This window comes from Lactuca sativa, chromosome 6 (genome assembly GCF_002870075.4).
Source record: "Lactuca sativa cultivar Salinas chromosome 6, Lsat_Salinas_v11, whole genome shotgun sequence".
Lineage (NCBI taxonomy): Eukaryota > Viridiplantae > Streptophyta > Magnoliopsida > Asterales > Asteraceae > Lactuca > Lactuca sativa.
Genome location: NC_056628.2, coordinates 44,764,191 through 44,788,188, shown reverse-complemented (window position 1 = coordinate 44,788,188; position 23,998 = coordinate 44,764,191). Strand labels below are relative to the sequence as shown.

General features: G+C 32.3%; 5 protein-coding genes across 5 annotated transcripts; 2 read left to right on the top strand and 3 right to left on the bottom strand.

Moving 5' to 3' along the window:
• Positions 1 to 14: 14 nt before the first annotated feature.
• Positions 15 to 1,803, bottom strand: LOC111887437 (probable pectate lyase 4). Its single transcript, XM_023883605.3, has 5 exons — positions 1,523 to 1,803; positions 992 to 1,343; positions 685 to 895; positions 530 to 598; positions 15 to 465 (listed from the first exon to the last, which is right to left on the bottom strand). Exons 1-5 carry the CDS (start codon positions 1,653 to 1,655, stop codon positions 241 to 243), a joined length of 990 nt encoding a protein of 329 aa, XP_023739373.1. The 5' UTR covers positions 1,656 to 1,803; the 3' UTR covers positions 15 to 240.
• A 3,434-nt stretch (positions 1,804 to 5,237) lies between these two features.
• LOC111887452 (probable pectate lyase 4) lies at positions 5,238 to 7,152 on the bottom strand. Its single transcript, XM_023883627.3, has 5 exons — positions 6,771 to 7,152; positions 6,244 to 6,595; positions 5,931 to 6,141; positions 5,752 to 5,820; positions 5,238 to 5,685 (listed from the first exon to the last, which is right to left on the bottom strand). The coding sequence occupies exons 1-5, from the start codon at positions 7,045 to 7,047 to the stop codon at positions 5,461 to 5,463; spliced, it is 1,134 nt and encodes a 377-aa protein (XP_023739395.1). The 5' UTR covers positions 7,048 to 7,152; the 3' UTR covers positions 5,238 to 5,460.
• Positions 7,153 to 7,209: 57 nt separating this feature from the next.
• LOC111887488 (phosphoribulokinase, chloroplastic-like) lies at positions 7,210 to 9,059 on the top strand. Its single transcript, XM_023883659.1, has 2 exons — positions 7,210 to 7,342; positions 8,716 to 9,059. Exons 1-2 carry the CDS (start codon positions 7,210 to 7,212, stop codon positions 9,057 to 9,059), a joined length of 477 nt encoding a protein of 158 aa, XP_023739427.1.
• A 5,535-nt stretch (positions 9,060 to 14,594) lies between these two features.
• On the top strand, positions 14,595 to 17,294 carry LOC111887497 (ankyrin repeat-containing protein ITN1). Its single transcript, XM_023883668.2, has 4 exons — positions 14,595 to 14,613; positions 14,874 to 15,518; positions 15,597 to 16,006; positions 16,233 to 17,294. The coding sequence occupies exons 1-4, from the start codon at positions 14,595 to 14,597 to the stop codon at positions 17,055 to 17,057; spliced, it is 1,899 nt and encodes a 632-aa protein (XP_023739436.1). The 3' UTR covers positions 17,058 to 17,294.
• Positions 17,295 to 20,032: 2,738 nt separating this feature from the next.
• Positions 20,033 to 21,728, bottom strand: LOC111887495 (54S ribosomal protein L51, mitochondrial). Its single transcript, XM_023883666.2, has 4 exons — positions 21,579 to 21,728; positions 20,727 to 20,806; positions 20,539 to 20,645; positions 20,033 to 20,380 (listed from the first exon to the last, which is right to left on the bottom strand). The coding sequence occupies exons 2-4, from the start codon at positions 20,804 to 20,806 to the stop codon at positions 20,208 to 20,210; spliced, it is 360 nt and encodes a 119-aa protein (XP_023739434.1). The 5' UTR covers positions 21,579 to 21,728; the 3' UTR covers positions 20,033 to 20,207.
• Positions 21,729 to 23,998: the final 2,270 nt, after the last annotated feature.

The window sequence follows — 23,998 nt, the reverse complement described above, 5'->3', positions numbered from 1 at the left end:
GATGTCTAGAATCATATCCATCAACAACAAGCATCTGATTTCTTTTTTGAAAATAATCGTTCCTAGCATCATAAATCGGATTTCTCCCTTCTCAAACACTCGATTCATACAACATAGATTAACTCATACACTTCAAAATCATGTCATTGGGATGGACCCACCAGGAAAATCGATTCTGCATCAACAATTAAAACCAAATTTCTCAATATAATATATATTCACCCAAGAATACACAACCGATTACTCGCCAGCTGGGCATGGAACTTGTTGCCACCCTGTACAACGCTTCAACACATCTTTAAGTTCCATTGTTGCAGGTTCAACAGAGCATTTCTCATAGTGTTGGCTTGGATGAAATAAGCCACTTGTTGCATCTGGAGCCAATAAGCCAGCTTGAGTTCCAGCCATAAACAGATCACCTTCAGACACAATGCAACCTGTGCATGCCTCCTCTTTGTCACCTGCCTGCAGAATGTACAACCATCACTGCATATGGTACCACTCAGCCGATAAAAAGTATGTAGTTTACCTTCTCAGTGAGGTACTTAAAAGCCACCTTCTTCTGTCCTGCTTCATATATATTGCATTGAGAGTATATCTGAAGTAAGCAATCAATAAGTTATATACATATGCTTAAAGATCAAAAAAAAGAAAAAGGAAAAGGAAATTTAGAGATTTGTGTACCTGTGATTCAACACTAGCGCAGACAGCATATATTCCCCAGTTTCTTGTGTAATTGTTATACAAATGTACTTTGGCAAACCTGACACGTGGATGCCTTTGGCGGGTCCCATCAAAGAAACAATGGTGAATAGTGACACACATGCATCTGTCTCCATGGTGTGAAGCATCACCTCCAATTAGTATTGTCTTGTCATGGTTTGAAAAGTGACAACTAAATACACAAAAAAGAAAGTTAAAATACAAAAAGTTGTTTTTTCATCAACCTGAACTAACAAATAGTCACTGTTAATACTTCTTAAGTAATTACCGGGAAATGGTAATATTTGTGCTTTGGCGGGTAATATCAATCAACCCATCATCATAATCCTTGAGGCTACAACGATCAATCCATATATGCTTTGAATTAGGCTTGATTTGAATGCCATCTATATCATGCCCTCTACCTCCTTCAAATTCCAAGTTGCAGATAATCACATGTTCGCATTCTTTCAGCCTCAAACCCTTTCCAGTAAGCTTAATCCTCTGCCCACGTCCATCAATGGTCTTGTAAGATGATACATTTAGATAAGATGACAGTTCAATGGAACCCGAAACTTCAAATACGATCCATAAAGGTTCTTTCTTGCGACATCCAGCACGAAGTGAACCAGGTCCATCATCTACACAACAAGGTAAAAGCTTGTTCATGTATAACATCAATTATCTGAATAAATGAATCAACTGAATACGATTTGGCAGATTAATCGATTTCAGAATCGGTACATTGATAGCAAAACCCTAATTATCCAACAAAACGATAACGAGAGTCGAGAACGATCATTAATTAGCGAGACTAAACCTGATAGAGTAGTGACATGGTAGAGCGGTCCATTAAGTCCACCGACGGCGAAGCGACCGAAGCCCTCTGCTTGTCCGGCGAGAGCTCGCAAGTTACAGTCGACTTGAGAGTAAGGGAGTGATACTACTGCCATTTGGTTATGCGTAATTGAGCTCGACGGGAGCTTGATTTGATGGAGGTCCGTATTGATAATGAGGGACTTGAACTACAGTTTCACCATTTCTACGGTTTCGTAGGTGGTGGCGCCCGCCGGAGTTATGGTTCCCCATTAATGATTGTGAGTTTTGATCCAAAACTGGTTTTGTCGATTTCTGTTTCACCGACACCCGAGTTAACTCAACTGACCGTTATTCCTTTTCTTAAACATCAAGTAAAGCGGTTGCTAATAGGATTTTTTATAAAATAGTACCTACTGGATAAACTAGTTGGGTTTATTATTAGATAACTAATTTATAAAATTAATTAAATTTTTATAATAAAGTTTTATAATTATTAATTAATTATTTTAAATAAATTATTAATTAATAGATATATCAAAAATTTAAAGTTATTATAACTTCAAATTTAACATATAATTAGAAAATGTAAATTTGAATTTAAAAAAAGAGTTGTCTAATATATCTAAATGACATATGGTATAATATTAATAAGAAGTTATATTAAAATGACATTTTGCAAAAAGAAATTAAAACTATTCATTTATTAGAATAGGGATTATTTTTTTTAATATTGTGTTATATCAGATTTGAAAAAGAATTATTTTACCAAGTATTTTTGGGTATTGTGTTATATATATAATTGTCCATATTACATATTTAAACATACGAACCCTGATCCACCAGTCACCACCACCCGCATCCTCTTCCACCCAATCCCCACCGGAATCTGTCCTGTAGTGTCGTGGGTAGCTGGCCGGCTGTAGTGGGTGTTGGTGTCACGTTGGGAGAATGAAACTGCTTGCATTGAGGGCAATTCGTTGCTAGTAACAGTGTTGATTGAGGAAACGGTAGATAATGATGGTTGATAGATGAAGAAGACGGAGCCGATGAGGATTCCGACTAGGGTGAAGAGAAGACGTTGTTCTTTGAGGATGTAATTAACGGACCGTGAAATAGATCTGACTGCTGATGTGTGTTTGAGGGATTTGGGGGAGTAAGGTGGGATTTCATGGGTAGACATCATCTCTTCATCTCTTTTATGGCTTGCGCTCGGATGTTTGTGTAATTGCTTCATATTGTTCATTGTTTTTTCTCTGGTTTTGAAGAGATTGATGGTTAACTTTGGTTCATGAGACAGATGGGTGAAAGTATGATTCACTTGTAATGATTTCCAGTGAACGAACAAAGGTTTGGCGTTCTTCGAAGCTAGAGGGTGGTTGGGAGATGGATCCCCCTTAGCTACTTGTTATGGGGAAGAAGGAAAAAAAAACAGTTAGCAGGGTATTAAGACATGATTATTGTCAATATATGTAACTACGTAATTTTTTTGAGCATTTCAAGTTTGAGGGGTGTTTGGGATTTTTAATGGTAAAAATCAAATACGTTAAAAAGTTAAAAAAATATTTGTATTGCTATTTTTCTTAGTTATTGTAGTTATAAAGAGAAATTAAAAGTCGAGTTTAAATGTTTTTTTATAAATCTTAGCACATTTCCAATGGTTAAGTTATCTTATAACTTAAAGTTATTATCAACTCATCATTCTATTAGTTTTAAACTCTAATTAAATTATATCTCAAATTGTTAACCTCAACATAGCTTTTTTTTTTTAAGTTTAACTAATTGGTCCACATGTATATAAATTGTTTTTTAAAACCGCTTCATTTAATTAGTTGTTTTTAAACGCATCATATTTTTATTAAAAATGGTTTGTATTAAACTTCATTTTGGTTATAATATATAAACATCTATAACATCTAATATAAATAATTATTTATTAAAGAAATAAATATTATTTCAACTAAAATAAAATTATGTATGTAAAATGAAATATTCTTAATGATAAGGTTAGATTGTCAAACATTTATACTATATTGACTATTCAATATATATTTAGTGGTAAATAAAAAAATAAAAAAAGCAAAAAAGCAATCCTCCAATGATGTTTAATAATACTAAGTGGTCAAACAAATAGTAAAAAACTATTAACAAGCTTGCATTGGAGATGCTCTTAGTTTTGAAGTTAATGGAAAATTTATTTTAAAAAGTGCATAAACATTTTTTAAGTCAATAAATTGTTTTGAGAATTTCAAAAACCCATTTGATTGGTATGCACTTTGGTTTTGATAAGGTTTTAACTTTTGTAAGGTTGATGTCGTATTTAGGGGGTGTTTGGCTTAACTTATGACTTTTCATAAGTACTTTTCAACTTATAGCTTATAACTTATAAGCTTATAAGTTAGAAGGGACTTATTTATAGATTTTGACTTATTTCCAGTATGGCAACTTGGTAAGCTATTTCTATCCAAACACTATTTTTAGCTTATACCGGTGTGGAACCGGTAATAAGCTAAAAAGAAGCTTAAATCAGTTTAACCAAACACCCCCTTAAGAAATGTTCTAATGGGTTTCGGAGTCAACCATTCTAATTTTGACATTTCTATTAAAAATAACATCATACATGTTTCTGTTTGTGTTATATTTCATAGATAAAAAAAACAACATTTTAATGTGGATTTTTGGCACCGTAACACAATGAAGTTTGATCAATTTACACATTTAGTCATTCAAGATTTTTTTATGCAATTAGTCACTGAAGTTAGTTTTTACGTATTAAATCAGGACGGACCCTCATATTTACCAAGTAACCATGCCTAATTGGCACATATGAACAATTAGTCACGTTATGGTGATATGGACAATCGTCGTCTTCATGACTTTGCAAACTCTCTCGGCCTCCCATTTGAATTCACTCCTAACGAAGGAAAAATCGGAAAAATCAATTCGAATCTTACGGCTCAACTAGGCTTCAAAATTAGTGAAACCATCGTTGTCTACCGGATTCACCACTATATCTATGACATCACCGGCGATGACTTCGATACCTTACAATTGTTAACCTTACTAAAATATAAACCCAACACAATCGTCGAACAAGATCTCAGCCACGATGATAATTTTCTAGGGCGGAAATCAAGAACTCGAGGTCTGATCCTCGGTTATCATGGATATTCTCATCAAAGACGAAGTAATACTCACCAAGACCCATATAAATCAATTGGTTTTCCACCATGGATATTATGTGGCACTTAAACAATATATAAAAATCTAATTTAAAATGTCAAATCACTAAAGTCAGCTGCTCTTCCGGTATCTGGTGTTATAATGGTGTGATTGACGGGTAAAAATTGACCAAACTTCTTGTGCTACAATGCCAAAAAACCATTTTAATGTAGGGTCTCCAAAATTGTAGTATTTTGGGGGAAAGCTTCATATTTTGGAAATGTTCATCTTGCATGCCCACGCCAAGGAGCGCAGAGAGCTTCCAGGTCAGCAAACAGGGAGAGAGAGGGACATAGAAAAGGGAAGGAGGGCTGCAAGAGAGAAGAAGAAAGATGATTGGTTGTGATAATTCGTTGTATTGAGGCCGATCGTCCATGATCATGGTGGCATGATGCAGAAGAAGGTTTCGACATCTCCTACCTCCATTCAAATTAAGACAAAGCACAAACCACTAGGATTAGGCTACAACTTATTTACTTTCAAATTTTGTGTCAAACTTGCCAAAAACAGAATCAGTCTTTTATAGAAATCCTCTTTAAAAGCTTAAACACAAATCAGCGATAATATGAGCATGAATATGTATCCGCTGGAAGCACTCATCAGTCCTCATACAAACACATAACTACATATTAACTTATCAAATACGACATAACTACACATAAAAATTATCATCCCGTATACATCAATATAATATATATTCGCGCAAGAATACACAACCGATTACTCGCCAGCTGGGCGCGGAACTTGTTGCCACCCTGTACAATGCTTCAACACATCTTTAAGTTCCATTGTTGCAGGTTCAACAGTCCATGTCTCATAGTATTGACTTGGATGAAAAAAACTACTTGTTGCATCTGGACCCAATAAGCCAGCTTGAGTTCCAGCCATAAACAGATCACCTTCAGACACAATGCAGCCTGTGCATGCCTCCTCTTTGTCATCTGCCTGCACAATGTACAACCATCACTGCATATGGTACCACTCAACCGTAAAAAGTATGTAGTAGTTTACCTTCTCAGTGAGATACTTAAAAGCCACCTTTTTCTGTCCTGCTTCATATATGTTGCATTGAGAGTATATCTGAAGTAAACGATTGATAAGTTATACACCATAGTTTTATACATATGCTTAGAGATTAAAAATGAAAAATGAAAAAAAGAATAAGGAGATAATTGAAATTTGTGTACTACCTGTGATTCAACACTAGCGCAGACAGCATAAATTCCCCAGTTTCTGGTGTAGTTGTTGTACAAATGTACTTTGGCAAACCTGACACGTGGATGCCTTTGGCGAGTCCCATCAAAGAAACAATGGTGAATAGTGACACACATGCATCTGTCTCCATGGTGCGAAGGGTCTGCTCCAATTAGCATTGTCTTGTCATGGTTTGAAAAGTGACAACTGAAAGTATCATGTTACACGTAAATCAGATACACAGATGATGTGTTTTTATAAAGTGTTGTATACTACAGTTATGGAGACTGCTAAAGATTAATTAATTACCGGGAAATGGTAATATTTGTGCTTTGGCGGGTAATATCAATCAAGCCATCATCATAATCCTGGAGGCTACAACGATCAATCCATATATGTTTTGAATTAGGCTTGATTTGAATGCCATCTACATCATGTCCTCTACCTCCTTCAAATTCCAGGTTGCAGATAATCACATGTTCGCATTCTTTCAGCCTCAAACCCTTTCCAGTAAGCTTAATCCTCTGTCCACGTCCATCAATGGTCTTGTAAGATGATACATTTAGATAAGATGACAGTTCAATGGAACCCGAAACTTCAAATACGATCCATAAAGGTTCTTTCTTGCGACATCCAGCACGAAGTGAACCAGGTCCATCATCTACACAACAAGGTAAAAGCTTTTTTAATGTATAACATCAATGATCTGAAAATGAATCGATTGAATAAGATTTGGCAAAATCGATTTCAGAATCTGTACATTGATAGCAAAACCCTAATAATCCAATAAAACGATAACGAGAGTCAAGAACGATCATTAATTAGCGAGACTAAACCTGATAGAGTAGTGACATGGTAGAGCGGTCCGTTAAGTCCACCAACGGCGAAGCGACCAAAGCCCTCTGCTTGTCCGGCGAGAGCTCGCAAGTTACAGTCGACTTGAGAGTAAGGGAGTGATACTACTGCCATTTGGTTATGCGTAATTGAGCTCGACGGGATTTGTGGTGCTTGATTTGATGGAGGTCCGTATTGAGAATGAGGGACTTGAACTTCAGTTTCACCATTTCTACGGTTTCGTAAGTGGTGGCGCCCGCCGGAATTATGGTTCCCCATTAGTGATTGTGAGTTTTGATCCAAACCGGTTTTGTCGATTTCTGTTTCACCGACACCCGAGTTAACTCAACTGACCGTTATTCCTTTCTTAAACATTAGGTAAAGCGGTTGCTAATAGGATTTGTTATAAAATACTACCTATCGATAGAAATAAGGATAAGGATGGCAATGGATACGAGTATACTATCGGGTTTTGTGTTTCTTATCCTCATACCCAAATCCCTAGCCCTATCTCCGTATCCGACTCCATTCTCATCGGGGATTAAAAATCTATCATTATCCCCATCCTTACCGGGTAATCGGGGATTTTTTCCGTTACAAACTTTTGAACTTTTATGAAACATAACTCATAATTATATATTAACTAACAAAACAAAAACTAACAACACTAATATAAAGCATTATAATTACTGAATGTCTTGAAACACGAACAATAACATTCAAGATTACAAATTAAATCATTTTTTGGAAAAAAAAAAGACATAAAAGGTCTTCCCAAAGCTATATGTTTGATTGTTAAAAACTTAACTTTGTCTATTGAACATTTGTTTATGCATTATTAAAAATAAAAACATAAATAATTACATATATATATATATATATATATATATATATATATATATATAGAGAGAGAGAGAGAGAAAGAGAGAGAGAGAGAGAGAGTGTGTATGTGTGTTGGGTTCATATATAATCTCTAATTTGTGTGAATGTGTGACTGATTCTTGACCAATCAACATTCAAGGGTAATTTCGGAATTTTACATATGATATATCCCTTAAACATGGGATCGGTTATTTTCTTTCCCTTAAATCACTCTTTCACCATATTCACCACAATCCCAGGAAGAACCAGAAGGAAAAATCAAGGATGTGTGTGTCAATCGACCCCCTACTCCAGCTCATGCTCCATTCCTAATGATCAGAGCATCCGTTGACCCTGTGAAATAACCTCCCCCCGAATATTAGTGGCTGATTTTGGTACTGAAACAACCCTACATGTGCGCTTTTTTAGGGTTACGACATGTTTTTGATCAAAAGTTGCTTCGGGTAATATATTTCTTGATAATTATCCTACCTCTTTTAAATAATTTAGGATGTTGATTTCATCAGATGGGATTTCATAAGGTAATATATCTCCTTTCTCTCTTGATGTCTCGATTTCATTATGATGACTATGGTTGAATCTAGATTTCTCATTTTTTTTTTTTTTTGATGAATCTCGATTTATATCTAAAATATTTTGCTTTTTGGTTTCTTTTTGAACCTTTGTCTTCTCGATTTAGGGCTTAGTTCCAGCATTGAAGTTAATTTTTGGATGAAATTGCAAATATAATGTTCTCAGTTGTATGATGGATCCTTAGATTCTATTCGGTTTCATCATTTGAGCAAGCATTAGTACAGGACTCGCCTAACCTTTGTCTTCTCGATTTAGGGCTTAGTTCCAGCATTGAAGTCATTATAATTATTATTACTTTCAAAGTCAAAGGCACACAGTAACTATGATATTCTCAAAGAATTTTGACATACGAAATCCAAAAGTTAAATCTGAATGATTTTTTTATATGTTTTCTGTAAAAAAATATTATTGCCAAATGTTTCACTAAAAATATAATTCTTAAAGAATGTTATATAAGAATAAAGAATTTTTGTTTACAATTTTAAAATTTAGGGAGCACAATCTTTAAGAAAAGATTGAATAATGTGTTCGATGGTGCAGCTTCCCTTGCAAAAGGAGGGAATCCCGACTCAAATACACTCATAAGTGATACAACTACAGTTATATGTCTAGATGATTACCAATCTTTGGACAGAACTGGAAGGAAAGCGAAGGGAGTGACTGCACTTGATCCACAAGTCAATGACTTTGATCTTATGTATGAACAGGTTAAGGCTCTTAAAGATGGTGTGGCTGTTGAGATGCCGATTTATAACCATGTTACTAGTCTTTTGGACGCTCCTGAACTCATCAAATCCTCTAAGATTCTTGTCTTTAAAGGTCTGCACCTAATGTAAGGTTTAAAGGTTGATTAGTTTCTTCAAATTTTTTTAAAGATTTTTGAAGACATTAGAAAGTTTGATTGTTATTCCATTGTTAAAGTTTAATGTATGTTCGTTTTTAGAGGATATGAAAAGGATATCTAAGCTGGTACATTTAATTTAGGTATACATTTGTATGACTGAAAATGTTATGGTCATATCCTCGTAAAATCAGTGGGTCATATTGAAGACAATTTCAACTTTAATTATTTTTTATATTTACTTTTTCTTAGTTTATTTTTCTAACACTATGCACTAAGTTGGTTTTACAAGTTTACATTTATGTCATTCTTAAAGAATCTCATAGTAGCAAACTATTATCATATCTTAAAGAATTCAACAATTTTTTTACAAGAATTATTATCTCACTCTTAAATAATTCAAGATTTTGTTTCTCATGGATTTTAGCTGTTTATAACAATTTAGGAATATAGTTTACAATAATTATTGATTTATGGATTTTTGTTTCTCATATGTAATTGTTATCTCATTCTTAGAGATTCTGATTGTAAATATAAGAGTTCAACAAAGATATTTTGAAAGCGATTCTTGAAGATGGAATGCAAAATGGAAACTAATTATTGAATGGAAACTAATTACGATAAGAATAGTTCATATAGTTGTAATTGTTTTCCTTTTTATTTTTTATAAACTACTTATTACGAATGTTTTTTTTTCCAAGAATGTTATATTATTTTTAAAAGATGTAAGTTATGCATTTTGATCATGTCTTGTTATTCAAGAATGTCATTTATGAATTTGAAATTCATATTTATGCAACATATTCATAAATAATTAACTATAATTCTTATATAATTAATTCTATTCTTATAAGAATATCAATATCAACTATTCTCATCATCAAGAAGTTCTAACTAAAATAATCGATTGGTAACGATTTTCATGATATGGAACAAGCTTTAAATTAAAAAAAAAAAATTACTTTTAACCATGAACAGTGCTTATTCTTCAAGAATAGTTTAGACTATATTTTTCTATTCTTAAAGAATTCAAGCTTTAAATTAAAAAAAATAATTGCTTTTAACCATTAATAATTTCCGGTACGCAAAATTTATTATACTGTATTTTTAAAGAATACTACCAAAAATAATCAACTTCTTAAAAAAAAAAAAAAAAAAAAACACTCTAGATTTTACTAATAATATTAAAAGATATTGTAATTCAATTAAAATTTAAAAAAAATAACTTTAATTTTTTAAATCTAATTTAAATTGAATTTATTAGTATCCTTATCTTCCATAAATTCTTGTTAACCAATTAGACTAATTTACCCTTACAATTAATTATGTGTAATGATATAGTAATGTTATCCCATGTTAATACCATGTACCCCTAAAATCACAACTCTTCATAGCCAAAATTTAGTCATATGTTTACACAATAATTATGATTCACGTTTGATTCTAACCCTATATATATATATATATATATATATATATATATATATATATATATATATATATATATATATATATATCGGATACCCATCGGGGCCGGTTTCGGGTACGGGTATGGGTACCCGAAAGGTAGAACCATCCCCATCCCCATCCTCGCTTTTTGTATTCGGGTAATACTCATCCATGTCCCCGTCCCCGGTCAACTCGGAGATTTACCCGGTCAACTTGGGTTAGGTTTTCGGGTACGCATGGGGTACAGGTTTTTGTTTTTTGCCATCTCTAGTTAGAAATTTAGGATACATAAAGGCTGAAAATTTTGAAAATTATGATATCACTTTTTTTGTGGTACTTCCAATCGTTAAACGGATAATACTCAGAATATGAGAGCAAGAACATAGAATCTGATTGTTATGAATTTCGAATTTACCATCAAAATGAAGACCAAAATTGGTTTAAGTAGCTTTTCCATCAGAAAACTGTTATAAGACAGTTTTATGTCTGAAAAACTGTCATTAAAACAGTTTGATGTCTAAAAACTATCACTAATTCGAGTTCTTTCTATAAGGGTCAAAACAAAGTCAAAAACCAAGTTTATTTCCAAAAATACAGATTTCAAAAACTAGGTCAAAACAACTCGACCCCAGCCAGCTCTGTCACTTGGCCCCACTCCTAGGGACACTGCACTTGAACTCCCGTTCATTCAGGTGCTTCGTCCCTAAATGGCAGTCTACTTTGAATCTTAAATAAACTTAAATAAGTGTGCACTTCGTATCTTTCTTGCTTGTTTAATGTTCGTCAAGATTGATTTTGAGTCAATCTATTACACTTAAATACACATTGATGATACAAAAATACCAACACCTATCAAGGTTGTTTAAAATCTCAATTTTGATCTCATGATCTTACGATTTTAAGATTTTACAAATGAAAAACAATTTCAATCAAACTACAACCCGATCTCACCTCTTTAGTTTTATTATATAACTGATTATCAAAAGTTCATTTACTCAACTTGAAATCGAGTGTCACAAGTTACAAAAAGTCTTCTAGAACATCATCATTTTATTAGTTCACTTCGAGTTAGGCATAACACGATTATAATAATTCATTTGTGATCTTATGTCTTATTTATACACGATCAAAATGATATTATTTCTAATTAAGATGATTATTTCTTAATGTTTATGGTTTGTAACAATAAAAATTATGAGTGATGATTTAGAAGTAAGCTTAATTACACTATCTTGCGAGCAAATTTGAATATGAATTTATTTTGGTAAAGATCTTACGATCACAATCTTGTATAAATATGGTTTTCACTTTCATATTATATAGTATAAATAAGATCTCAGTTTTGACAACCTTGATACCTATTATATAAATATGGTTTTCACTTTCATATTATATACTACATCCGTCCCAAATTGATAGTCCACTTTTGACTTTTAAAGTCTTTTTTCTTAAATTTTGACCTTAAATATTTTTGATTTTGATAGATAATACTTGATACAAAATATATTAATGGATTGTATTTTAATTGTTATAAGTTTTATTAAGTAATATATAACACAAATTAAAATATTTACGGTCAAAGTTGAAGAAAAAAGACTTCAAAAGTCAAACGTAGACTATCAATTTGGGACGGAGGCAATAGTATTTTACATACAAAAAAACCCAACAAATATATGTTTTAATGTGCTAAAACATATATGATACAACTCTAAGGTGTTGTTTGTTTTTTGGAAAAAAAAAAAAAAAACATCTTCAGACCTCTTATTACTGCGCGGCCCAGCACATGCACAACACTTTTCATCTTGCAGTTGTTTGTTTTTCAGAAGTCTTAGGATTAAAAAACATCTATGCGTGTTCTTCTTGGTAGAGCAATTGTTTTGTCTCTTCGTACCTCTTCCAACCTCCTTTTCTTCTTTTTTTATTGCTAAAATATTGATTATATATTGCTGAAATCTTATTTCATATTTTTTTTTCGTTTTTTTTTTTGTTATTCTTGTTGAAGTTTTTTTTTTCTTTTTATATATTGAATAATAATAATTTGTTGATGAAATATCATTATTTTATGCTAAAATATCTTTATTTTTTGTTAAATATTATTACTTTTTGCTGAAATATCATACATTCTTGCCGAAATGTCATACATTATTAAATTTTTTGTATTAATAAACTATTTTCGGATTATAAAATCAGTTTCTTTTAATTTTTTAATATCAGCAGCAGCATGCAAATATTAAAAAAAATAAACACGTTTTTATTACAGTCTGTAGCCGTTTGATCTACCTCTTCTACTGCAGAGGGTTGCAGAGGTGGTCCACAGACTTTATGGATTTTCGTTTCAAAAAAACAAACAGCACCTAAATTGTCATTCACGCCACGTTAGAAGTCATCAAGGCTAAAAAGGTTTGATTAATCACATATGTTACTGATTGACAATAACTTCTAAATTTATTTATTAACAAAATTAAGTTATGAAAAACGTTTTTTCTTACCATCTATTCGTTATATTAAAGAAAAACTATGAATGGATATTTGTTATCTGTTGACAACAACTCATATCTAAAGATTAGTCTTTAATACATTCCATCCGAAATGGTGTCAAACCAAGAACTAGATGTCAATTACTCAATTTTTGAACCGAATAAAACAACCATGTTTGCTGTTTTTTTAGGCCTAAATATTTCCAACTTCGAACTCATGTCCCTTTTTTAGGACATCCAACAAAGTATACAAGAGGGAGTGAAGACCTCATTAGCCATCTTCAATAATCGATTGATGCTCTATTTTGAGGGCTTTCCTTTGAATGGATGATCTATAAGTGCTAGCATCTTATATAGAAGCATAAGGAAGCAAAAGAAAGAAAGCCCGCCAAAAGAAAGGGAGACTCTGAAACAATGTATGAAAGAGACTCTTGAAAGCTATTGAAGTGGACAACAGAGTGATGCTTTTTTATCATGAATACACAATATATACTTTCATCATCCCTTCTTAATTATGTACTCGATATCACCAATTGCAAAACACAGACACCTTGCAATTAATTTATCATTGTTTGGGTGTCATTCCTATTGGTTTGATGGTCACTTGAACTCAAACAACCTATGAACAAAACATCAAAAAATAACAAGTACAAACAACATCCAAATATTTTGTTAGATTTCGAAATTAGTTATATGAGTTACGAAATTAAGTGCGGTTTATGAAAATGTTACAACTTTAAATAGGTGGTCACGATAATGGAGTTCAAAACTAATCATGTAGGCTGGAATTGGCCAAGTTTCATATCAAGTGGTCATATTTTGGCATTTTGTTAAAATGGTGGTTAATTTGTTACCACTAATTATGAAAAATATTCATTTTGGCAAAATATCGCTGCTGAAAATATTGTTTATTTCAAGAAGCAAAGTAAAACTTAAGTAAACGTTCAAGCCAATGTTCCTCACATATTGTATGTATGATTGAAGTTCGTTTACTTTCTTGTATTTTTCATGCTTTCAATAATTCATAAAATTGTTGTTAACTACTAGATCTAGTCCATATCACTGTTGTTTACTGTGGCGGACGCTGAAGAAATATCAGGGGTAGTATAATTTGATAAGGCTTTAAAAAACTTATACTACGTATTTGACAACAATTTCCGTCATAATCAGTCTCTAAAAAGGTTCACGACAGATTTACACTTTAATTAGGACTATTTTGTGATAGAATTACAACAAATTCATGACGGATTTTGATGATATCTAATTTGGTTTCACCAAACGTGTGTCTACACCAATTACCACGGCATACATACTCATTGATAAGGATGACATGGTAATTATCTAAAAGTCTAAGGGTTGAATATAACCTATTTTATGAACCTCTTTGCGAAACCTTTAAATACACGACGGAGTCTTAAGCGGATCGTAAATGCATAACTAAATCGATGTGGAAATCCGGTAGCGCCATTGATCACCGGAAAACCACCGCATTCTTCCCGTCTCCGGTAGCTCTTTCGTTTATAAACCCTAATATCACCTACTATCCTCCACACCTATATTATATGATCTCATATTTTCTTTTACCTCAATAAATTTAACCAACGATGAACACCGTCTTCGAAGGTAATCCTGATTTCTCCAATTTCATTTCATATATATACACTTACACACACAAACATGCACTCACATAAACGTGTTATTATATGTTCTTCGAGATCTGAATTAGTTCTGGTTTGGTATCACCTGAAGACCATATAGATCCGTATTCAATTGAATCAGTCGAAAGTCTAATTGCTATATATTATGGAACTTATTATAGAATTAATCAATGTCGATTGTATATTCTATTACTAAAATATATTACTGTTAATGATGCTTAGAAGGAGATGAAATGGATCTAGAAATGGGTTCAGATTCAGGCACATGTACAAATCCATTTCTTCAAAGGTCTCCCTCTCCTTCCCCTTCATTCCCTCCTCCTTCACCTAGAACACCTGCATTAGTGGTATCCAATTCCGGTAAGTTATCATATTCATCATCAAATATTGGTAAAATGGGTACTCCAATGTACGGATCAGGTTCAAGCAAGTCACTAGCATACTCTAGCTCCACAAACACATGGGGGTTTTCCAGTTCAGGAAAATCACTTTCAGGGAAGTCATTAACGAGTCAGAGTGGGAAGAAGAAGTATGTGAAACAAGTGACAGGAAAACACAACGACACTGAGCTTCACTTAGCTGCAAAACGTGGTGATGTTATGGCAGTGAAAGAGATTCTTGATGAAATTAATGAGCAAATGTTGAGGACAATGACAGGTGCAGAGTTTGATGCTGAGGTAGCTGAGATCAGAGCTTCGGTTGTGAATGAGGTGAATGAGCTTGGAGAAACAGCTTTATTTACAGCTGCAGAAAGAGGGTTTCTTGAAGTTGTGAAGGAACTTTTGCCTTACACAACTAAAGAAGGACTTTCTTTGAAGAATAGATCCGGTTTTGATCCTTTGCACATTGCCTCTAGAGAGGGTCACCAAGGTAATAATAGGTTAAACGCCTAATTTGTATATCAATCCAAGTATATATCTAACATGGTATCAAAGTGAATATATGCAGAGATTGTTCGGATCCTTTTGGACCACGATCCGGATCTAAGCAAAACAGTGGGCCACTCGAATTCAACCCCTCTTACAAGTGCAGCTGTAAGAGGCCATTTATCCATAGTCAATGAGTTGTTATCGAGAGATTGTAGCTTGGTGAATGTCACGAGATCAAATGGTAAAAATGCATTACATTTAGCTGCACGACAAGGACACGTGGAGATAGTGAGTGCTTTGCTTGCTAAAGATCCACATCTTGCAAGAAGAACAGATAAGAAAGGTCAGACTGCTTTGCATATGGCTGTGAAAGGAGTTAGTTGTGAAGTCGTGAAATTGCTTCTTCATGCTGATCCAACCATTGTCATGCTCCCCGATAAGTTCAGTAACACAGCTTTGCATGTCGCCACACGAAAGAAACGAATCGAGGTATTAACTTATCAACTTTGAAAAAACTTGTCCCTTTTATATTTTAGAATGTAATGTGGATTTGTCCTTTTTCCTTCTATTTCCTTTAATTTGATGAATATTTTGAAATTTGGTTTTTAGGATGTATCATTTTATGTGCATATCTTACGAAATATGATGTAAGGATAAGATGATGATTTTATCAAATTGAAATTCTAACAGTTTTATGTGGTTTGATTAACTACAGATAGTTAATGAGCTATTACTTCTACGTGACACAAACGTGAACGCCTTAACGCGAGATCACAAAACAGCTCTTGACATCGTAAGCGATCTCCATTTTTCAGAAGAAACCTCGGAAATCATCGAAACATTATCCCGTTACGGAGCTGTTAAAGCCAACGACTTAAACCAGCCACGGGATGAACTCCGGCAAACCGTCACAGAAATCAGAAACAACGTCCACAATCAGCTCGAACAAGCCCGGAAAACTAACCGGAACATGAGCGGGATAGCCAAAGAGCTTCGGAAACTCCACCGTGAAGGAATCAACAACGCCACAAACTCCGTCACTGTAGTGGCGGTTCTCTTCGCGACGGTGGCATTCGCCGCCATTTTTACAGTCCCCGGTGGCAATGCAAATGATGGGACGGCGGTGATGGTACACAGCTCGTCTTTCAAGGTGTTTTTTATTTTCAATGCTATTGCTTTGTTTACGTCGCTGGCGGTGGTGGTGGTGCAGATTACGGTGGTGAGGGGGGAGATTAAGTCGGAGAGACGGGTGGTTGAGGTGATTAATAAGATGATGTGGTTGGCGTCGGTTTGTACGACGGTGGCGTTTATTTCATCTTCGTATATTGTGGTGGGGAGACACCATAGATGGGCGGCGGCCTTTGTGACGGTGGTTGGGACGGTGACGATGGCGGTGGTTCTTGGTGGAATGACTTATTATGTGTTGAAATCGAAGAAACAACGGAGACATAGGCGGAAGTCAAAAGCAAGCTCAAGCTGTGGGTCGTGCCGGAATTGGGATTTATCTGATGCAGAAGTCCACCCTATTTATGCTATTTAATTATTTAATTGTGTGTGAATTGGTTTTTATATATTTGTATAATTAGGTTTAAACCGTGGAAACAACGGTTGAGGAAAAAAAACATTATTTTTATAAAAAAATCATTTGTAACACGTATCAGTTCAGTTTTATTGAATTTAAGAAAATTTATTGATCTCTCCATTTCTCTCTTGATCTTTCACCTATTTCTTCATATTTCACCATATCAACCTTTCACACAACTTAGTTCAAGCTTGTGACCGCCATTTGAAAGAAAATTTTAAAAAAAAAAAAGTTATAGTAAAATATAGAAGCATATAAGATTGGTATATTATGCATGTCACGGCCAACCCTTTTGCAATAGAAAGCAATAAAGTTTGTGAATGTCTAAGGAATCATACATGAATAAGTGTATTTCTAATTTTTAAGGACCAAATAAATAATCATCAAATACGTTTCATTAATTTTAATAATGAGGTTCCGATATTACTAAATTAATAATTAGGATTTTATTTATGATTTTGTTGAAATAGCCATAGATTCTATTAATTTTAATGATATTTGTTGATTATATGAAGTAATGAATAAAAAAGACCCAAATTAAAATCGATGTTGAGAAGGGTTGACTTATGCTCCAAAATTCCAAGAATTGGCTAATTTATGCTAATGTCTTTATTTAATCTTTTTCTTACATTTTCTTTTATCTATTTGGTTCGACTCTTGGCCATGATATTTTCCTAATTTTTTTTGAATTGCTTATTCTTAATGACTGGAAATTATGTTTCTTTTACTCAGAAGATTCATAGGAAATGAATGGTGAATTCTTCTCATAACAATCGGTTTGTATTACCTATAACATGTCAGATACATAAGGGGAAATGAATGAGAAAAATGAATGAAAACAATTGACTGATTAATACTATCTCTGTCCCAAATTGATAGTCCATTTTTGATTTTTAAAGTCTTTTTTCTTCAATTTTAATCTTAAATATTTTTGTTTTTTATAGATAATACTTGATGCAAAATATATGAATGAATTGTATTTTAAATGTTTTTTTCATTGTTATAACTTTTATCAAGTAATATATAACACAAATAAAAATGTTTAAGGTCAAAGTTGAAGAAAAAAGACTTCAAAAGTCAAAAGTGGACTATCAATTTGGGACGGAGAGAGTAATAATTAGTCGAGCCAATAGGTCAGCCTCACTTTCTAATAACAAATGATTGAGTTGCTAAACAAAATTGTTTTATTACATCATCAACATGATTTTATAGTAAATCTATTATTTGTTGTTTTATTATTTCTTAAAGCAAAACCACTTTTTGATTGACAAACAATCATATGAATTTTCAATTTTTGTTTTAATCGGTAACTTTCCAGCTTTATCCATGGGAACCACTTGATCAACTGATACAAATCCATGTCATTTGACATATGTATTAAAAGCATCTAGGTAAAAGAATTATACAAACAAACATATGACTTATTAATAGAAATACTAAATTAACTGACAATGGAGAGAATATGCTACCTTAGCTTGAACCAAAATCTTTTGACACCTCATCTGCCCATCAAAATATAGAGTATACACCAATACCCTACGATATGTTTTTTCCTCATTTTAAAATACACCAAGTGTTACATGCCCTCTAAGTTTCAATATTAAATAAATTGATGTAACTTGTATAGGGGTATAAAAGTGCAACTGTGCAAGCTATAAACATTGTACCCAAGCTACTAAATCGGTTTTCACCCTACCAAAACATCTATCAAACCTAACAGCCACACAAATTAACAAAATATAACAAAGATGCATACCTTACATAAATATCCATCACAAAAAGAGATTTACTTTCGGCTTTAAATCAATTTTATAAGCTTATCTTGATATATATATATATATATATATATATATATATATATATATATATATATATATATATATATATATATATATATATATATATATATATATATATATATGGCGAAAATAGTTAATGATAAAGAAGGAACACTTAGATTGATCAACAAAAGATAAAATATAAAAGAACAAAAATTCGGCAAACCTTTTTTCCCCCAAATTCTCTGATTGTTCCCCAACTATGTTGAGGCAATCCTTGTCCCCACTCCTCCTGATCTCCTTCTGTTGCTCGATACCTCTCTCCCCTTTCTCCCCTTTTGTTTTACCATAGAGTCCCACGTAAAGATTTCAATCGCTCTCTCTATTTGCTCTTCAAATGAACATAAGTTTTTCTACTTCCTCTGAATGCTTCTTGTTTTTTCTTCCAAGATGGTCTAAAATATATGAAGTCACGCAGACGGTGTACAGAATCGATAGACAATCTACATAATCGATTCAAATTTGGAGTTGTTGATTTTTGTTGATGTGATAAATTATTGCTGATTTCATGTGTTTCGTATCAAATTGAAATTGATCAAAAGAAGAATTCAATTTTCTCCAGAAAATCAAGGAAGTAGATTATGGAATTACCTTATTTCAAACTGTTGAAAATGAACAAATTATATCCTCAATTGCAAAGGTAAAGCTGGAAATTCACATTGATTTTTTGAGCGAGAAAATTCGATGGGAAGGTGCTCAGCAATTGTCACGTGGCAGTTGGGTACTCTTTTATTAGGATAGATGTATTTCGATTAAAAAAAGATCATTGAAAAGAAAAAGTGAGTTGCATCAATTAAGTGATGTGAGGGAAGAAGACAGGAGAGAATGATAGAGAAACGCAAACAAAGTTAAAAATCAACTAGTTCAATATTTTCAAATTTTTAAATTTTCAAATACGGTTATTTTTGCATTTCATTAATTTGTGGTCATATTATGACACCTATTTACTAAATGACTATTCTTGGTTATCCCAAATATTAAAGATGTAAAACTAGAACATGATTAAAAATGATAAAATAAAAATGTTCTTGAATGGATGAATAATTGTTAAAAATATAAACAAAACAAACACTCATTCAAAAACAAGTACCAATATAGTGCCCAATAAATGAACCATTTATATAGAGAATAGAAGCTATCTTACTTAGTCATACATAAACATGCATGCCAAATTGCCAAGAATCTAATGCAAATCTTTAATCATCAAGGGAAATTAACCAAGAAAACACTAAAAACATTTCTTTTTTTTGACAAATGAAAATCTTGTGCTTCAAATCTGCAAGTCTGTGGTCCATGTTCCTTGTACACTGGGGTGTTTGGTAACATGCCTAGTCTTCAACTTCACCACCTTTCTTCCAAGTGAATTTCTAAGCCTTGTTGCACAAAGCAATACATCTTCTGGAGTCATGTTCATCACAGATACAACACGCTCATTCTTGTTCTCTAACCAAACAAACACATTTCTGATTAAGTCACACTCTAACTAAGTCGGACTCGATTTCTTACCAGACCCAGTAAGAGGCATATCAAACAGCAGCTTTAAATAAGAACAAATTATGGGAACGACAATAAATAATATATATAGAGAGAGAAAGTCGTACTATATGATCCCTTTAGAAATGGGTGTTGACCACGGTTAAGCTCGGTAACCACCTCTAGTTGAGGGTTGTTTTCTTTAAATGCTGGCAAGTGAGATTCCATAAATGCCCTACACATAGCATAAATTTGTAAGCCTAGAACTAGATGTATATTCCATAAATGTAACATTAGATCAGACTCAATATTTCACCTAATTCCCCTACTACTTCCACCCCAATTACAGTAGCTCACTGTAAGCTTTTGAAGCTGCCAAACACCTCGTTGTGACATCTGTCATAAATCAAGAATCAGACAGATGAATAATATTATTTGTAAAAAATTAAGTCGGTCTTTTTGTAGTAAGTCAAAATTAACACTTGAATAGATAAACATACAAATTATATGTAAAAAAATTAAGCGTTGAGTCAAAAGGAAGTGGTCTGTTAGAACTTCAACACAAAACAGCTACATTAGGCTATTAAAAATTTAATCTAGCAAGCAGTATTTCTTAAAAAAATCAAAACTTTATCGAATGTAAAGTTTAAAATTACTCATAAGCTGCATCAACAAACAAATCATCCGAATCATAGTATCATACAATAAAAACATGAGAATTTTAATCAAACAAACAACAACCATGTATCTCAATATCCCACAGTTCTAAAATTTATCCCAATTAACATTAAGAATTCAAACCAGTCAAAAATCTAAAATAAACCCTAATAAATAACCCTTTAACTGGAACATGGCTAACCATATAGAACAAGGATTGTTACTTGTTAGCTTCGGAAGATGCATATCATGGATAATCTGAATTGACAGACATAATTCAAGAATCTAAAGAGCCTAATATATGCAGAAGACTGACTAACTGGTAACACGATGAGGGGAGGGGGTAGGTGGGTTTAATGGTAACTCCTAGTACTTTCGAATAGTTTTAGTCGCTGCGTGTATTAGACAAACACAAATGAGATTGAATGTCACGATTGAAGAAAAAAGGGCTTAAAACAGTGAACGATAATCGGAAACAGCAAAAAGTAAAATAGAAATTACAGATTAATACCTCGTATTTGAATCCGGAAGCCGGAAGAGGAAGAACGAGGAAGTGAACCCTAGAAATGCAGGGTATGCGAATGCGAGTGTGTTGTACGTGAGACTGTTCAAGTAAACTTTAAAGTTTAAAATGTTCTAAACAGTAAAAACTACGTTTTTTTCTTTTAAATATTTAAAAATATTTAAATGTTTTAATATAAAATTTAAAATGTCAAATTAATTATAAAAAAATAGAAAAAATGGCCATAACAGTATTATTTCCTATAAGATGTTTTTTAGAAAATATGCAAGAAGATAATAAAATAAAAATAAAAAAAAAAAAAAAAAGTCCAAAATAGACACTTTTCACAAGTGGATTATATGTAAAAATGTAGATTTTTATACTTATCTATTATTTTTTTTTAAACTTTGGATTTCATACCAACTACATTTGAGCCTTGTGTTCTTTATAACAAGGGTTTTTATTTGACATATTACACTCTAAATTTGAATGTCGAAAAATCATATTATTTTAGCTTCAAATTATGTTACTTAATCAAAATATGAAAAAAAAAAAAAACAAAACAAAACAATTTTTGATCATTCATAAATTTCACATAAAAGTTCTGTTTGAACTGATTTTTTTATTATGTTTTTATAACAATAGATTTTCATGGGCATATTGAACTCTCAATTTAAATGTCGAAAAGTCATATTTTTTTAAATCTAAAATAGATTATTCGGTGAAAATAATGAAAAATAAATTTCATATCTTTTGCATATAAACTTCATAACAATCATCATACCATTTGGGTTTTCCGAATCATAAGAGTGACCTACAAAAATTTCAAAAAGAAATCACTTTGCTTCATAACAATCATCATACAATTTAGATTCTCCTAATCACAAAGATGACCTATAAAAATCTGAAAAAATAAAAATACTTTCACATGCCTCATAGATTTTTATAGGTGTGAGACTTGCGAAAATCTCAAAATAAAAAAAAATAACATTTTGTAGGCCAGCCACATTTTAGTACATGGTAGACTGTAAAAAGTATAGCTAATTTGGTCAAAAAAAAAATCCCATTTTTATGACAATTTTGTAGTAAAACTTTAGAAAAATGCTATTACGATCATTTTCTATTAAAATATATCTAAAAAGTAAAATTCGTTTTTTATAATAACTTATTGTTTTAAAATAAGTGCTTTTTAAATTAATTAGCAATAATAATAGTTAAAAGGAATATTAATTTATAATTCATATTATTTTACCTTACAAATGGTTAGCATTTCAAATAGGATTTCAAATAATTATAATTATTGAATCAAAACATGTCAAATAAATAATTTCTAAATTAATTAACCATAATGTTAAAAGTAACCCTAAATGGAAATCCATATTTAGTTTTAATCAGGCGCAATTTGCAAGTAGAGGTCATTAAATGATACAGTTATAATAAATATTTATCTAATTTTATGGTTCAAAATAATTACGATTTTACATATCAACCTATATTATGTATTATTATTTCATAACTAATGTCAATAACATCATTATTTTCAGCATGTATTTATCAATTATTAACTATATAATTTTTTTATGGCAGCACACACAAATATTTATCTAGTTAACCATATTATACAAATAAAAATACATTTGGCAGTGGTGAGAAAGCCTTGTGAATGCTATAAAACATTTTATCAAATTTGGACTACGAAAAACTTAAAGGAAAACGGGTTTGCTAAATGTTGTAATGGGAAGTGGATCTCATTTGTGAAATGTTGAGCCCAATATGAATTTTTTAAGCCAATATATAGATACAATATTTTTAGTTTGAAATTGTAAAACACTAAAACGCTCTCTAAATTTTGGGTGAGCATGGTCTTAGACCGATTGGTGTTGTTTTTTTAAGCCACATCTTAGAACCGAAGACCAGGCCTAATGTATCACATAGTTCCGATTCGATTATGATATAGAAATTGTCTTTGGAACCATGGTCAAAACTAAATATACAACCTTATGTGTGAGTTATTTCATGTATGTGTAGGATGATTGGAAGCTTTACACATGATATTCGTTGGATGAAACTATGTTACATACATATATAACAAGGTGATAAACCCACATGCTAATGTTAAACAAAACCATTTATAAACAATAAAAGCCATTAATAAGAGAAAAAAAATAGTTACCTTAGATTTTCTTGCAAAGTTTTTTATTCCCTTCAACGTAACAAAAACACCCCACTACCATTTGTTTTCTCAAGCAAGATGTTGGTGATTTTATCACCAAATATATTTTAGTGTAATGGAATTAACAAGTGTTTCAAGAATAATGTTTTAGTTATAATACAAGTTAGGAGGTGCGGGAGTGCACATTTGTATTCACTAAATATTATTAGTACCGAACCCTAATCTACTGTGTCAAGTCGGGGGTTGACAAGTGAAA